At 40.3% G+C, this 16,809-nt stretch overlaps 4 protein-coding genes across 9 annotated transcripts in view; 2 read left to right on the top strand and 2 right to left on the bottom strand.

Moving 5' to 3' along the window:
• Positions 1-1,337, top strand: part of LOC4326151 (serine/threonine-protein kinase ATM) — a 35,426-nt gene extending 34,089 nt beyond the window's left edge. For all 5 annotated transcript variants that reach the window (XR_010735092.1, XM_026020529.2, XM_015759924.3 and 2 more), the window contains 2 exons: positions 466-606; positions 724-1,337. Coding sequence is in view for 4 of the 5 variants with exons in the window: in XM_026020529.2 (XP_025876314.1) it covers positions 466-606; positions 724-801 (219 nt within the window). In the remaining variant the exon portion in view is untranslated. The remainder of the gene's footprint in view (positions 1-465; positions 607-723) is intronic.
• A 661-nt stretch (positions 1,338-1,998) lies between these two features.
• On the top strand, positions 1,999-4,597 carry LOC4326152 (RING-box protein 1a). The gene is made up of 5 exons (XM_015763294.2): positions 1,999-2,219; positions 2,317-2,367; positions 2,473-2,532; positions 4,107-4,178; positions 4,264-4,597. The coding sequence occupies exons 1-5, from the start codon at positions 2,060-2,062 to the stop codon at positions 4,299-4,301; spliced, it is 381 nt and encodes a 126-aa protein (XP_015618780.1). The 5' UTR covers positions 1,999-2,059; the 3' UTR covers positions 4,302-4,597.
• A 279-nt stretch (positions 4,598-4,876) lies between these two features.
• Positions 4,877-10,862, bottom strand: LOC4326153 (1-deoxy-D-xylulose 5-phosphate reductoisomerase, chloroplastic-like). The gene is made up of 12 exons (NM_001372199.1): positions 10,547-10,862; positions 9,355-9,536; positions 8,990-9,076; positions 8,765-8,890; positions 8,620-8,682; positions 7,766-7,915; positions 7,463-7,530; positions 7,272-7,383; positions 7,087-7,191; positions 6,796-6,917; positions 6,152-6,298; positions 4,877-5,297 (listed from the first exon to the last, which is right to left on the bottom strand). The coding sequence occupies exons 1-12, from the start codon at positions 10,635-10,637 to the stop codon at positions 5,129-5,131; spliced, it is 1,422 nt and encodes a 473-aa protein (NP_001359128.1). The 5' UTR covers positions 10,638-10,862; the 3' UTR covers positions 4,877-5,128.
• Positions 10,863-13,409: 2,547 nt separating this feature from the next.
• On the bottom strand, positions 13,410-16,797 carry LOC9268894 (peroxisomal membrane protein PEX14). Of its 2 annotated transcripts, none has more exons than XM_015790282.3 (10): positions 16,664-16,797; positions 15,873-16,072; positions 15,729-15,777; positions 15,083-15,258; positions 14,815-14,998; positions 14,558-14,707; positions 14,451-14,482; positions 14,280-14,325; positions 14,099-14,169; positions 13,410-14,010 (listed from the first exon to the last, which is right to left on the bottom strand). In XM_015790282.3, exons 1-10 carry the CDS (start codon positions 16,695-16,697, stop codon positions 13,600-13,602), a joined length of 1,353 nt encoding a protein of 450 aa, XP_015645768.1. In that variant the 5' UTR covers positions 16,698-16,797; the 3' UTR covers positions 13,410-13,599. The 2 variants fall into 2 exon arrangements, with proteins under 2 accessions (XP_015645768.1, XP_015645700.1); XM_015790214.3 differs by having other exon boundaries at positions 13,410-14,013.
• Between the last annotated feature and the right edge of the window lie 12 nt (positions 16,798-16,809).

The raw sequence follows: 16,809 nt of genomic DNA on the forward strand, positions 1-16,809 counted from the left end.
TGCTGGAATGTTATTCCCAAAACTAAGCCCTTTGGCAATGCCATAGGAGCGAGCCCCTATTTGTGTCATGATGCTATGGCAAGGTTGCTTTGTCTTACTGCATCAGCTACAGTGCCATGGTGAAAAGGGTTTAAAATAAAAAATGGCAAAGGCAAAGGTAGTGTTAAAGAAACACACACCTATGCCCATAAAGGTTCTATGCAGCAGGTTGACAGCCTGCAGTTAATGATGGAATGTAGATAATATGTTGGATTATATATAATTGTATCAAAATATGTAAAAGTTTATTATAAATGTATCTTTAAAGCCTTTTTAGTACGTATAAAACACGGGAGTAAATGGTCTGTCAATTTTACAAGCATAACAAGTAAATTCACAAGTAAACTTTTAGCACCGCTATGTGGAAGACAAGTATGCAGTCGTAAGTTATGTAGCAAATGAATATGCTAACCTATATTTTTGCAGGAAAGTGAAGACATTGACTCGTGCTTGGATGACTCGCAAGAGGCTTGCGAGGGCAACAAGGATGCAGCCCGAGCTATCCTCCGTGTTAAGCAGAAACTAGATGGATATGAAGATGGTGAAATGAGAAGTGTACAGGGCCAGGTAACCAAGCACTCTTTGACCCTTGGTGATGCGTGTGCTTGCAAAGAGGAAATATATGTTTATGATGTTTGTATTTGTTGATGCAAAACTACACATTCCTTTATGTTTGGGTTTCAGGTGCAACAACTGATACAGGATGCAGTAGATGCGGACCGGTTGTGCCAAATGTTTCCAGGGTGGGGAGCATGGTTGTAAGCAGTAAGCACTATGCCACTATGAACAAAAAGATGGAATCTGAGCCAAGGCAAAAATGTGCCCATGAAGCTTTTAGTTGATGCCCTCAGGGTGCTCTCCCACACATACATTCATACTGTATGGGATGGGATGGGTTCTTTAATTGATGCCCTCACTCAAACAGCAGTAGAGTTAATGACAAGACAGTGGCATTTGGTTGTTGAAAGATTCAAAGGGCATGTCTACATACATCAAACAGCTGATGCCTTTCGCAGTTGAACACGATGAGAAGATTTTCTTGGCGTTTGCCCAGGCACAAACAAGGTGCGGTGTACAGTGTTGAGTGTTTCCTCAACCCCCTGTTACGATGCAATGTAGAGCTGACACACAAACGAAAAACATAGTTTTTTTTTTTTGGCCATCTGTTGGTGCGTGAGCGTGTACATTATCGTAGAAAGAGCTTTTCCTGTATCATTATTTGAGCAGCGCAGCGCCTTATGTATCGATCGATTTTTGCCCAACAGGCAGAGTTTTGCGTTAATGAGTCGTTATCTGCATTGATGTGTCTCCTGACTCCTGAGAGCAGATTGTATGGTGGTGCTTTGATTTTTTTTTTTTGTCGATTTTCATGGTGCCAGAACTGCAATCGTCTAAAATATGCATGTACATATGATGTCCTAGTAACTCGTAACTGAACAATACATGAACAATTTTTTTAAAGAAAACTTTGTTGGTATAACCGGTTACAATACTCGATCGCATGTTGTATATAATTACATAGGAGTATATAATAGGGTGCGACGACGTTAGCAGGGATGACCAAAAGGTTGATAGACTCGCGAACGGAAATAAAGGGGTTGTTTAGATTTATGTCATTTCAAACCATATCATTTTCGGCTAAAATTGTTAAAGATGTATGTAATTCTGCTAAAACTTGGCAATATTGTCAACTTACCAAAATTTTGACAATACAAAAATTTAGTAAAATTTATTTTGGCTACAATATGAGCAACCCCAAAATACTTCAGGGCGTATTTATATATTACTAATAGATAAGAAGTTATTGTTTCCGAAATAAAGAACTGGAAAAGAAAAGGAGGAAAGGGTGAAAGAGAAGGCACGGCCCAGTGGATGCATGATGATGGGCCATGGCCTGCTTTGTGGAGTCCATATCTGATCTGATCTGAGGGATAAAAAGAAAAAAAGAAAAAAAATCTCATCTTCCAATCCCAACCTGGTCTGGTGGAATTCCTGAATCCGGGTCGATCGAGAGCTCACGATGTCGGCCATGGAGACCGACATCAACGCGCCGCCGCCCCCCGCCCCCGCCCCCGCCGGCGCCGGCGAGGGATCCTCCTCTGCCGCCGGCCCCTCCTCCCGCAAGCCCAACAAGCGCTTCGAGATCAAGAAGTGGAACGCCGTCGCGCTCTGGGCATGGGGTACCCTACGCGCATCCTTCCTTCTCTACTCCCCCCTAACCCTAATAATCTTAACAATCTTCTGAGTTCTGATTTGATCCTTGTTCCTCCTCCTCAGATATCGTCGTCGACAACTGCGCCATCTGCCGCAACCACATCATGGATCTATGTCAGTCCGCCCTCCCTTCTCTTCTCTTGTTCTTTTTATTTCCCCTTCTTTCTGTTACTTATTATTAAGGGCGATTTGAATACTAATCTGCTTCCTTGGCTGCAGGCATCGAGTGCCAGGCGAACCAGGCCAGCGCCACCAGTGAGGAGTGCACTGTCGCTTGGGGTACGCTTCCATCCACTTTTACCAACCAATCACACCTTGTTTCAATTGCCGCATGCTAAACTTTTCTCTAGACTGGCTCACCATTCAGGAAGCAAATCTTCATGTATATATCACTCCGCCATTTGCCATGACCAATGTCTTAATTATCCCATTCATATATATATAGCTATTGACTGATGCCTGTTAATGTGTTATTCTGGTTGATCAACTGTCAGTCCACTAGGCCAGTAGTCTCTAACCAATTTGAACTACACATGTTCTGTGCCTCTGTTCTTGATGGATATGGCTCAGTGTAATGATGTAATCGTTGTGTTTTCAACTTTAGGATACCAGGTAGCGTATTTTTTTCAAATTGGAGAGAGTGATTGACTTATAATGTAGTGTAAAGATACATGTGTATGTGCTAAGGAAAATGTTTATGTGCTAAAAAAAATGAAACCAAATCTAACTACATGCGATGTAGTGGTTTTTGTTAACAAGAGTGTAGTTGAGATTTTGAAAAGAAGTTGTGTATTCTTTTACATGGATACGCGCATATGGTTCCAAACCATATTTTAACACATCATCAGGTAAGATTGGAGGACACCCAAGCGTTCTTCACCCAATGCATATTCCTGAGCTTTGTTGCATTAACTCCACTACCATGCTCACATCTTTATTCTTATTACTCATAGAGTCAAGTCATGTTTCTGAAATTATATTTAAGTCTTTTCCATGTTCCTCGTCAAATGACCATCCTCAGCTCATATCTAATCATACTACAGTATTCGTAATAGAAGTTCACCCAGTTTTATAGTTTGCAGTGCTGATGGTTCCTTATTGAACTGAAAAAGCAAGTGTGGTTGTAGACTTGAACTAATGTCTAATGGTGGGATGGAGCAGCCATGAGTCCATGGAATTCTAGCTTCCTTCATATATTTTGTCTATAACAAAGGAATTAACAATTAACATTGAGACATATTTGGATGTGTATTTGGATTTAGATCTTTATTAGACATAAGAATTTTGAGATTAGCTATTGTTGAAGCTACACCTGGTCGTGTGGTTGATGTCGTCGTAGACTTGTAGTTCTATGGTACTTAAGGGGAGTCAGTTTGATGTATGTTCTGGTACTGGCAGGGCAATCTAGATATGACCCTGTGACAGGCTAAATTCTAATGTTCAATGTTTGATAACAATACCAGTTTCTAGGTTTCGTTAATCATTGATATTTGTTTGGAGTAAATTCCCCAGGCATATACTACAAGTAACAAGTATGTAATGACTCTCTAGACCTAGGCCCTTGATATTATAATCTGCCTTCATAATTGAATAATAAAACTCTGTAAATTATCCAAACATACTCTGTTAGCCATGAACCAAATATCACTGCAAGAAATGTATATGTGGATTAATTTTTTAAAAAAAACATTCAAAGAATTTATGCATAGCTGATGTATTCTTTACCTTTTCTGATGGTGCTTGATTTCATCCCTGATTTATTCTTGGTTTTCCTGTATATGATATTTGCTTGGTTGAATTGTTGAGTCTTAAGCTTTACTGGATCTAACATGATTTGCTTTCGTGTACACCAGGTGTCTGTAATCATGCTTTTCACTTCCATTGCATCAGCAGGTGGCTCAAGACTCGCCAAGTGTGCCCGTTAGGTAGTTGCAGTTCCTGTGTATGATTTCCTCTTGGAGTTAAGTATGTTGGTGTGTGCTGATCAATAGCTCTTGTTCCATCTTGCAGATAACAGTGAATGGGAATTTCAGAAATATGGGCACTAGACACCACCTGCTGTCTGCGCTTGTTTGTTGCCACGGCTGCGCTACAAACACAAGCCGTATCATCTGCCGAACAGCTCCATCGTTAGCTTCTTTTGATGCCTTACATCTATCGCTGGACGTTTATCGTGCGTACTTGTCCCATACAGGGATTGTGTTTGGATGATTTGTAGAGAGGGTACTGTATGGCATAAGATCCTTCATATTAATGTTCTGTGGGTCACATATCAACTTGCTATTATTGTATTCAGCGGTTCTCTCTCTATTTTGCCTTAAGCTGTGGTACCATTTTAAGTCCAGTGCTTGCTTTTGATTGCTTTTCTGAGCTTTCCAGGACATGGAATCGAGCCTGTGAATGTCGTCGGCCGGTTTATCCTTTCGACTAATAATTTAAATTGTCCAGTGTTGGTTAGGAATGGAGTATCAGATTCTGGCGGTTTGCATGCTGTTTGGTCGGCGACGTGCCTTATCCTGAAGATTTATATATAGTACTTTGATTGATGTCAAGAAGGAAATTTCTTTAAGAAACTTTTTACAAATAGCGATTGGTAGAACTGATTAACAACATCCACGGCTCAGAAAAGGAACGCAAACATATTTGATTCTTCCCTAAATTAATTTGCCATTGTTATTTTTACTTGACCATCCGTCAAAATTTACATGAATACACAACGCACGGACGAACGATTTATTCATGTGAAGGCATGATTTACATCCTTAAAATTCTCTCGCATCTAGATATAGCTAGAGAGTGGCCAGCTGCTGACTATGCATGGAGCTGGCACGGCAGTAGTGTACAATGCTACTGTAATTTTGTATTGCTACAAGTACTAGACAGGTACAGGGCTGAGGCCAGTGGATGGCTGTAGGCTGGCAGCATACTCCCTCGCCCACAGATCATAATGTATGATCTCCTCCAGTGATGGCCTTGTTACTAGCTCATTCCGATGAGCGTCGCATGTCAGCTCCACCACCTTGAAGATGTCCAGGTACCCGATCCTGCAAAAACATAACCACAATCATCTATTCATTTGCTTATATATATGTAAAGTTTATCTGACGGGAAAATGTCTACTTGCAAAGAAATAGCCGCGGAAACATTAATTCACCAGTTTAAATAACTTGCAATGAAGTTTTGTCAGCCATTCACCATTTAGAAAACAATTCGCCCTTCGACAAAAACAAACCTTTTATTTTGCACCAATGGATACCATTTTGGTACTTACCTTCTGATGGCTACAGTGCAAGAACAGGTACCTTACCTTCTGACAGTGCAAGAACAGGTACCTTACCTTCTGATGGCTACAGTGCAAGAACAGGTACCCCAGCTAAGCTCCAAGGTTTAATCAGGCCTTTTACTACTAGCATAAATTGAGACGTTGCTGGTTTTTTACGATCCATGATAGATATTAAGGCTCAGAAAGTGTCTGAGAATATTTAAGCTTTAAGGACATGTGTTCTCTTTTCAACTTCTCATGGCTACAGCATGGCATTCACAACAATAGGTAGCCCCCAGCTAAGCTAGCAAGTTACAATATATAAACAGGCCTACTAGCATCAATCAAGATGTTGTCGGTTTATTATAATCCATGATATATCTTAAGGCTCAGAAAGTGCCGGAGAATATTAGCTTTGACGACATGTATGCTCTCTCCTTTCAGCTCTCACTTTCCAAAGGGCAAGAGATATCTATGGACTTTGGTAGATACCAGTTATTCGTTTTGCTGCATTGCTGCAATCAGCAGGACATAATTCTCCTTTAAAATTGCAGAGAATAGGTGCGTAAACAAAATCAGACGATGGAATCCACTATGCAATGGAAAGAGGAAAAGGGATGATGATGAGTGTCATACTTTTCATCGATGAACAACTCCACAGCCTTCTCATTAGCAGCACTCAGAACTCCTGTCATGGTGCCCCCAGCTCTTCCAGCTGCATAGGCGAGATCCATCGACGGGTATTTCACATTGTCAGGAGCTTTGAATGTCAGTGAACCCAGCCTGCATTATCAAATTAAAAATTAACCCTTCGTGCAATGAAAAAAGGTCTTCACGGTTAAGTACTATAACTTAACAATTTTTTGTTGCATCTAGTTCTTTTACTTTATTAACCTTTTATTCTTTAAATTTATTACTACTCCCTTCGTCCCAAAATATAGCTAGTAACATGAAGCAGCGTTCATGCCTAACAACCAAAGCATAATTCATTACAAGCGTTAACTACTTGCGTATCACTGGTAACCAACCAGCCAAAAGGGACTTAATCGATCCATTGAACTTTGTATGAAGGTTCGATACGAGCTTCATTGAATTTAAGTAGAGTAGATCCACATATTAACTGTTATAGGATGGCTGCTCAAGCTTACTGATAATCTGAGTGGGCTATGAGAGAACCATGCGATAACAATAAGAAAGCTAAAATTCTTTGAGGTCATTCTCGAACAAAATTATCAGTGGTAATGCAAAAGTAGCACAGCATTTAAGGGAAGAGCCTGTACTTGCAAAGATCTAGTCGGGGCCAGGTGACCTCTGAGCAATAGATTCTGTCTGGCCAAGACATGGTGTATAAGATTGGTATCCGCATATCTGGCCATCCCAGTTGAGCCAACACAGATGAATCCTGGAGAAACAGAACTTCATGAATACTTGAAAAAAAATATTAAGCCAAACGTAAACATGAAAATACGGTTGCCATATCAGGATTAAGTGTGCATGCATTAACAGTTTAAAATCCACTGCAGTTGAGCATAACCGCTAAACATTTTCCATAGCTGTGCTGTAGGACTCACCTGGGTTTCAATCATAGAGTGTATGATAGATTGTGGGTGGATCACAATTTCAATGTCATCGTATTCAGCACCAAATAAATAATGTGCTTCAATAACTTCTAAACCCTGTATGAATCAAGTGATCATTTTAGTGCAAATACTGCCAACATGACCTCAGTAAAATTCTGAAAGTTTACTGCAAACACCTTGTTGAATAATGTAGCAGAATCTACAGTAATCTTCTTCCCCATATTCCAGTTCGGGTGCTTTAAAGCATCAGCAACTTTTACTTCTTTCAACTTGTCAACTGGCCAGTCCCTGACATCATCAATGGATATAAGATGGAGTCCAATGTCCAGTAGAAAAACATATATAACATGTATGTCAGTAGATTTACCTGAAAGCACCACCTGATGCAGTCAAAATAATGCGGCGAAGTGCTCCTTCGGGCAAGCCTTGTATACACTATGATAGTAGAGGGAAACTGCAAATCAGCATATAATAGAACAACAGTAAACTATAACAAGCAACATACATCTTACTGCTACTTTGTTTAAGTGTTAAAGATAAAGCCACTAGTGTATAAGAGGTTTTTGAACAGGCAACGTTGAGTACGTACCAGACTATCACAACCTTACACCAAACTTATATCAGATGAACCAAGTAAAATTAGTTACAGGTAATTTATTTTCTGTGGTACCTGAAATATAGCAGAGTGCTCAGAATCAGCAGGAAGTATTTTCACTTTGTGCTTTTGTGCAAGGGGAAGCACAAAAGGACCACCTGCAATAAGTGTCTCTTTGTTCGCCAATGCTATATCTTTCCCAGCTTCAATTGCAGCAACTGTAGGCTGGCAGAGCAAAGAAATTTAAGTAGGCAAATCAGCAAGTGGTGCCAGATTCTGGTAATGTAGTTTGCATGCATACAGAACTTCAGCAAGCATTCAATTCTTTCGTTTGGCTACACAACTCATTCGTCTAGATAAATCAAACTTTTAAGAAATAAGTACCAAAAAGAAGATCAAGATATTGAGTAGTCTAAAAGTAGCATCATCAAGGTATGATGGGTGACCTGATATACAAAACGGTCCATGCACGAATGTTCTACAAGATAAGAATAGGATATATGTACCACTACCGTTTTAGTTGTTGCATATCAAACTTTATTTTTTGGTGCATCAGAACTCTATTAAAAAAAATCTCAAATTGCTAGACACTTTTGAGTAGATAATCAGCAACTCTACAAAAGGACTGTTTTGGCATGAGCTCTTCCAATTCAAACATACTCGCCTTGAAAAATTGCAAGTACATTCATGTAACCATAATAACGTATGTATTCCAAGTGTTTCAGTACTATATGTTTAAAATGGCCTGTTGTTATGGTAATATAACACTGGGAATATAATTTTCAAGCACATATATTTTCATTTCTTTCTCAATAAATTCTTGAATATACTTGTTGAAACATCAAAGAAATAATTGAGTTTTTGTAATATTAACACCTAATATTAAAGGAAGCAGAGCAAAGAATATGCAATATAAAAAGAAAGATTACCTTCAGTCCTGCACACCCTACTATCCCAGTAACAACTGTAACTGCATCTGGGTGGCGAGCAACCTATTATATGAGAGTTGAATCTTTATAAAATTCACAGCAAAGCATCAGCTATTTAAACATAAATATGACATGAAAAACTCACCTCTATGACACCTTGCTCACCAGGAATAATTTCTGGCTTCCAATCACAATCAGCTAAGGCTTCCTTTAGCTCATCAACTAATGACTCATTTCTTACAGCAACAAGCTTTGGTTTGAATGTTTTCACCTGCTTAGTTAAACAACCTATATTCAGTTAACTTTCATGTCCATAATCCTACCATGAAAGGTCGAAAGAAGGGATATTTTCCTCACAAAATCATTATACCTGATCAGCTAGAAGAGTCACATTGGAGCCAGCAGCAAGAGCAACAACCCGGAATTTATCTGGATTCTCCGCAACTATGTCCAATGTCTTTTTAGTTATGCAAAGAAAAGAAAAGATAAAACACTATTAGTACCACAGAATATAAACGTCGCATTTTCATGTCCAACTAATTTCAATGAATAGCTCAAGACATGTTGATTGATCTTGAAAGGGTCAACTCGTATCATCAGATAAATAGGTCAAACATTTACTCTTAGATGAACTAATTGACCAAACATTGATGTACTAGCACAACTGACAGATATAAAAAAGGTATGGAGTATTAATTTCCATCCGTTAATCTTAGATCTTGATGTTCCATTTACCTGTGTGCCAATAGAACCGGTTGAGCCAACAATTGAGATAGGCTTGGGGCCATCCCATGACCTCCTCCCAGGTTCAACAACGGCTCGACCAGGCCATGCTGGTGGTGGAGCCTGTTGCATTGAACAGCAAGTCCTTCTCAGGGAAACTGCTCTTCTGTCCCTCGTTTGAAACGGGAGGTCCACTGCAATAAAGACAGCCAAATTAAGATATATGAATGAAAATAGTACTAGTAATCAATGTTCAGGCATATATACGTGCCTACAACTCTCTGCTAACTCGTTTGCTGCAATATGCTCAAGAAACATGGCAGAAAAAAAAAATAGTCCTGAGGCCTGAGCTAATTGAGGCCGATCTTGACAATTTGGCAGACTGCGTGTTTCATGTGCACCAAGCAATTTAGAGTAAAAGCACGTTACAGTAGTGCAACTCATCTGAATAGAACCATATCACTAGAAAGTAGAAACTGAATTGGAATCTATGCAGAATATATTCTCAGAACACTAGATATTCCAAAGATAGAAGTTGCAAGCATGAAGATAATGCTCAGATATTTCAGAATTTAATCCACCCAGTTGATTACAAAAAGGGGTTCGATTCTAGACACGTAATACTGACAACAGCATAATTCTCGACCAAGAGGAAGTTGCATAAATTCTGGAAGAATTGTGTCTTATACCCGTATAAGAGAAAAATCTGAACCCGTTTTTAATCTCAAAGAAATGAATTCAGACCCCTTTTTTTTCTGCGAACCGGGGAAATTCCACCTTTTCAGATGTCAAAATCAAAACAGTTAAGGCACAGAGTTTGCAACTTTACAATGACTGTGTGTCTATGTTCTCCAGAACTCAGAAGCTGCCATTCCCATGCACTGTGAGAACGAAGACCAATTTTATTTTAGCCCAAGCAATCCAAACCAAAATTGTGGCATAAATCCTTGCAAAAGCAGCAGCTTTCCTAATCCCACTCACAGCATGGGTGCCGGCTGTGTCGAGTGAGTAGAAGTGCCTAATTTAATCGGCACCAGGAATGGGTGCTCTTTGAACACACTGCGGATTATCTTGAAACAGGCTAAACAGACGAAATGAAGTCTAAACAAGATGAGAGGAAAACAGAAGCAAGTCGAGGGCCAAGAAACAAGAAAGAGCAGTAAAGTTGATCCGGAAGGGGATAAGAAAGAGGAAAAGATCCAACCTTTGAGCTGGTTGAAAGCTCCTCCTCTGTTGGAGTCGAGGAATGAGACCGCGGCCAAGTCCCCGGGGAAAGAGACGACCTTGAGCGCCATGGCCACCCTGACTGAGTTAATGCTCGACTCGACGTCTGGTCGGGATGCAGAAGCGGGCGAATGGGGGAGGGAAGGAGTTGTATATAAACAGAGGAGAGGAGGAAGAAGAAGATTGTGTGGAGCGGAGTGGAGGGATAAGACGACGAGATGGGAATCTGAGACTCCTATGGACTGCAGCGCCAGCAGCCGATGCTCCTTGAGGGAGATGGACTTCTCTCTTCTTCTTCCGAATGCCACTCCCAACAGAAAAGAAAAGAAAAAACAAAAACAAAACGTGAGGACGAAATGCCCTCTCTATCACTGTACCGTACTTTATTTATTTCATATTCATCACTTGCATAAATTTTATTCAAACTCGGTCAAATTTATAATATTCTTCGTACATTCGTATGTTACTGGCTTTCCTTATGGGTTAAATACTTATCTCCTATGCTTCATCGTTTGTTCTTTGGCTTATCAGCCACAACCGAATTTAAGTTTTAAAACTTAATTTTAGAGTTGTTTTGATTGTTTTTCTCATTATAATTTATTTTCCATCATTGAATTTTAAGTCGTTTATAAAATCTCTACTATTATAAAAACTGAAGATGTTTTTACCAGTACTTTGGTACGCCATCTGTGTATAAGTCAGTTTTAAGTTTGTTCGCTTTTGGAAATACATATCCGTAAGTTTGTTCGTTTTTAAAAATACCGTATTAGAAATCTCTTTAAAAAACTTATATGCTAACTTGACATTATTTTCTTGAAAAATATATATTCAAGCGAATTCTTACAGAAAATTTCACAGTAAACAATAATAAGATTAAAATAGCCTTCACCCGTTGCAACGCACGAGTATTTTTTTTCTAGTATATTAAAAGTTTTATTTAAATTTTTTTAAGACATTAATAAGTGTTATAAGTTATAATCAATTGTATGTAAAATGATAGAACTAGATATATTGTTTGCTTTGAGATATTACGGCCTTACGACCAGTAGTGGAACCACCACCCGACGAACCATCCAGTAGAAATTTAATGCTAATGTATGATAAAAAAATATTTTTTTCTAGCAAATACTCAATGCAATTATTAGGTTATTCCGGGCTTTGAAATATTGTGAAGCAGTCTCTCATGTTTTGGGATGGAGGGAGTAGTATTTTTGTTGGGTGAGTAATTAAATTGCAGTGCAGTACTTGGAAGGAGGGGGAAGAATAAATGGGAGATTTAGTGGGCCGCCTATGGATGTGTCGCACAAACTAAAACGAGTTATTGCTAATAAAATTGTGGGCAGCACTTGTGGCGTGGTTGAATATTCAGGCATTTTCTTTCTTCGCAGGCGAATGGCGTGGTCGGCCGGTCGGCCTCGTGGGATGACCTACCCTACTTAACATGACAATTACCCATACACATGGGACATACTCCATCTTGACACGACATGTGTGTGTATCTCATCAACCCATACATACACATCTCCGTATATCTGATAGAAGTATGACACGTGTACAGCTGCTTGCGAAGAGATACTAGTGCATCCACTCAGCTGGATCACTGACTCTAAATTTTGGTAGTGGAAATGCACAGCAAATTAAGGTGAGGTCTGGCCCTTTCATTTCATTTCTTTTGACCTGCTTCAATCAGTCCATAGTGCCACCACTATGGAAAAGAGGAGCTATCTATAGCTAGTTACGCACTGCGTTTCGCCGATATTTTACTACAGAAATTTGTGTGCTTTCATCTTCTTCTTAAAACTGTATCTTCTAATAGCACTAGTATTTGGTAAATTGCTTGTCTTCCTCTATCAGTTTAAGCTTTTTAGTTGAACCAATCCTTACGTGTGCAACTCAATAAGTACAAACCTAAAATTTTGCACTTACCAATTGGAGAGGAGGTCAAGCTGCTTCTGCATTTCTGAACATCTGCGTGCCTGATCTTCAGTCGTGTGGAGGGAGACTGAAAACAACACAACAGTATGCTCGAAATCTGACAGTTTCCAATGCATGTATAATAGTGCGTCAAAGCTTCAGAGGCATGCAGTGGAATTTCCCAGCCACGAGTTTGAATAACTGAATAGCTAAGGCACCAGCCAAATGTTGTTATTATGTTAATTGCAGGTTTGACCGGTGAATTAGTAGGACTGTGAAATGGACGAGACCATAATCAGGCATGCTTTGAACATGCATGGATTTCTAGTTCACGTGTTGCCCTACTTGCGACATCCCGCAAGACCAACCACAAGTCAAACCAAGTCTGAATTTTTCTTGTTTTTGTACTACAAGGAGCAACGAAATTAACAACCACGAGTTTGAAAAATATCATAATATATACTTCTGTCTCTGCATCTCGGCATGTTTTTTTCCATACATTTTTTTTTTGGAGTACCAAGAGAAGAAGAGAGGAGGAGATGCCATGTCACCATCACAAGGCCTGGTTTTTTCCAAGGAGAAAATGAAAGGAAACAAAGAAATGCAACAGACTACGAAACTTGGAGCCACTCTCTGTCTGTGTCCCATGTGCATTGTCTGCACTTGTCGATAACTAACGCCCAGATATAATAGATCCACATGTAAAACAAGGCATGAAAATAATGTTGTTTTTCTTGTAAAAAAAATACAAGGTACGCAAGAAAGCAAGCAGCGCGAGCATCTTGTTTTTCTTGGCCATTACTCCCTCCCTCCCTAAATATAAGTTATTTTGGTTAAACGTGACATATCCTAGAATAACGAATAACGAATCTAGACAGAAAAAGAATATGTCACATTCGACTAAAATCCTTTATATCTAGAGACAGACATAGTATAATCCCTTATATTTAGAGACAGACAGAGTATAATCTCAGTAGAGTCAGTATTCACACCCACAGTGAATGAATACACAACATTTGTTCCTCTTCTTTTTCTCATAGGTAATCGTCACTAGTCTGTATTTTGTACACGAGAGACGCATGCATCGCGTGGCAAACAAAAAAAAAAGAAATGGAGTAATTAAGCAGCAGCTTCCCGCTCTTGCTCGGCCTCGCCATTGCCCGCATTGGCCATGGCGGCGCCACCGGCGACGTCACCTGACTGTGGCTGCTCTGTCGCCGCGGCGGATTCCGACGGTCTCGATGCCGCTGCAACTTGCTGCCTCGGCTGCCGTATGGCGGCCACGGCCTCCGGCATGACGACGCCCGGTGGCTGTGGGGGAACCCAGCGACGCTGGAACGGGCTTTCAGCTGGTGGAGCTGGAGCTGGAACTGGAGCTGGAGCTGGAGCTTCATCGATGGCGTTGGTGGATCCATGGTGATACTGCTGATACGGAGGAGCACCGTGGTAGTTCGTCAATGGCGAGCCAGGGTTCCACCTGTCATTGCTCATCTGAGGCTGAAATCCGTACCCAGGCCTCTGCATCCGCTGCTGCTGAAATAAGTACTCACACACCATCAAGTTTTGGAATACTATCATGTCTACTGCACCTAGAATCCATGATCATACGATGGCCTACCTCAACATAGGATCTCGCCGGAAATGCTCCAGGTGAAGGTTCTCCCGGTACTGGCATGAACGGATGCCTCCCTGATAAAGATAACACGAAAGAGGGCACACAAAATAAGTGCAAGGCAGAAAAAAATATTCTCAGGTGATGATACAAGAAAGTTGTGCTGCTTCTGGTGGAGGCTACTTACCGGAGTCAAAATCACTGCGTGGTGATGTGTTGTATGCGTTTGTTTGCTGTAAATAGAGAAACCGAATGAGAACTACAACGGAATGATGCAAAGATTAAAAAAAAAGGTATTGACAGAAAGGGTAAATAAGAATAATGAGTTCACAATGGGGTAAATAACAATAAGCTATACCTGAGAAGCTCTCCATGAATTTGTAGTTGGCCCTATTCAGACAGATAACGTCAATATTAGCAACAGATTTAAAGAAACCAATGCAACAAAAAAGAATTGATTCTAACCATTCCATGGGGCAGATTGAAAATGATCCTCCATTAGATTGTACTGGTAAAACCTATTCTCACTCATACGATTCAAGGAATCACTCAAGGATCTAAACGCCTCTGCTTGCGAATCAAATGCTTGTGCCAACTTTGTAAGTATCTTCTTATCTATAAACAAGTGAGATTCATTAAGACGATCAAACCCGAAACAGTGATAGCTATTGTACATTTCTTCTGCTAAAACATGCTAATGTATCAACGGAAAATTATGAAACCTTCATCCTTTGAAGCAAGCAACTCTTGGTTTGTTTTAGCAATATCAGAAAACGCTGATGCAGAATCTTGTATGGCTGCTTTGATTTCTTCATAAAACTTGGATTTAAGTTCATTCCCAGAAATTTCATCCCCTTCAACATGGGCTCCTTGGATCCAAGATTTTAGCCTAGGAACAAACAATTTCTGTACAAAACATGCACGCATATAGAGTTAATTTCTCAAGAACTTGCTAAAATTAAGATAGTCTGCAAAATTCACGAGATATACCTTGAGGATGACAGCAGCACTAGCCCCAACTCCGAGGAAAACACCTACACCAATGAGAGTACGGGACCAGCTAAGTTGCGGCTGCGCATGTGGAACGATAGGACCAGTGTTAATGGCTTGTGGTGCTTGAACTGTCTCGTAAGGTTGTACTCCAGCAGATTGATTTGCGATGCCGGCTGGAAGCAAAGAAAATAACACGGCCTTTAAGTGATCAAGCTAACAAAAAGAGTTTATTTTTCAGTGTATTGTAAGATTTTTGGGTACAGACTTGCAATCACAGATATGAACTACTATCAAAGCACAATAATTTATAGAACCAATCTAAAGATCTAAAATCTTGATGTAATTTGAATTAATTTAGTGAAAAAGAGCTGAAAATAAGACATTCCAATCAAGTAAACAAAAGAAAAGAAGCTGCCAATAGATCATCACTTGAGCAAACTCAGTGAAACCAATAAAACTTCTGCATGTTGTGTGCGTCCAAGTTAACCAACAACAATATAGCAAAGCCTGGTGGCTATTATGTCATAATACTATATTAGGACAATCCACTCAACCAAAAGTAAGACAAACGCAGTGATATAATATCACTGCAACCCATTGCTGTGCTAGTGCTAAATGTTTATCATGTAGAGCAATAGGGTACCTTGTTGTGAAGCAACAGCTGCAACATCTGTACTGTTTGGCTGTGGATCCTACAAGACATTAAGCTGTTTCAGGAACGTTTCATCTTATTTTCATTTGGAGGTATACAAACAGCCATGTAGGGGCGGTAGAAAGTAAATCATACAGGAACCCGACGGAAGGCCTCGTCGATTTCTTCCTTTGTAAGGCCTTTCTTTTCCAGAAAAGAGCGCCTGTAAAATACTGGAGAACCCTTCACTTTTGGATGTCCAAGAAAGTTAACAGCATTCTGTATGTAATCCTCCCGCATTGGCTGTGGGGTTTGAAGTACCAAATTGTCTGAGAATTCACCTCTACCAGAACCATCTGCAGCATGAGCAAATGGGAATGCAGTTCGATTTTCAGGACAGGGGAATCTGAGTGACTATAACTAACAAAATAACAAGATAATAACTCAAGGTTTCAGAATAGCCAATTTCTCCCCGGTGGTTCCAAATTCATTTGGTGCTATGGACCTCTAAATTGTCGATATTTGCAGCAAAAACTGCAGCCAGCCACTGGACTTGTGCCCACAACCACAAGAGGGCATGAACTTGTCTTGGCTGAATCGCCTCAAAAGCTAGTTGCCCTTGCTAACGAGGCTAGAATTAGTGATGATATGAGCAGCCAGGACTCTTACGCTTATTCCAGTAGGCAATCGCGGTACAAGATTCGGCGGTTCTCATGTTCTAACCCTCAAAATTACCAAACCCTCGTCTCTCAACAGAAAGAGAAGAGTTGCTCATAAACTCAGTCCCAAATTATATGGCTAACAATCGGCGGGATAGAAACATCGAGCAAGAAGCGCCAAGATTCCAAGTCTGAAGAAAAGCGTCATCTTGATCCAAAGGATTGGACGGGGAGCGCCACGATTTTCGGAGGATATGAGACAGTAAGAGAGGGGAAGAAAAACCTGACCTTGCGGCGAGGGAGTGGAAGATTGGGCGGCCATCGGGGTAGCTCAGGAGCGCACGAATCAAGAAAGAGATTTCAGGCGGCGGCGAGTCGTCGGAGGAAAGAAGCAGCGATGAGCATGTGCGATATTCACATGTACTTTATCTGCA

This window comes from Oryza sativa, chromosome 1 (assembly GCF_034140825.1).
Source record: "Oryza sativa Japonica Group chromosome 1, ASM3414082v1".
NCBI classification, from domain to species: Eukaryota; Viridiplantae; Streptophyta; class Magnoliopsida; order Poales; family Poaceae; genus Oryza; species Oryza sativa.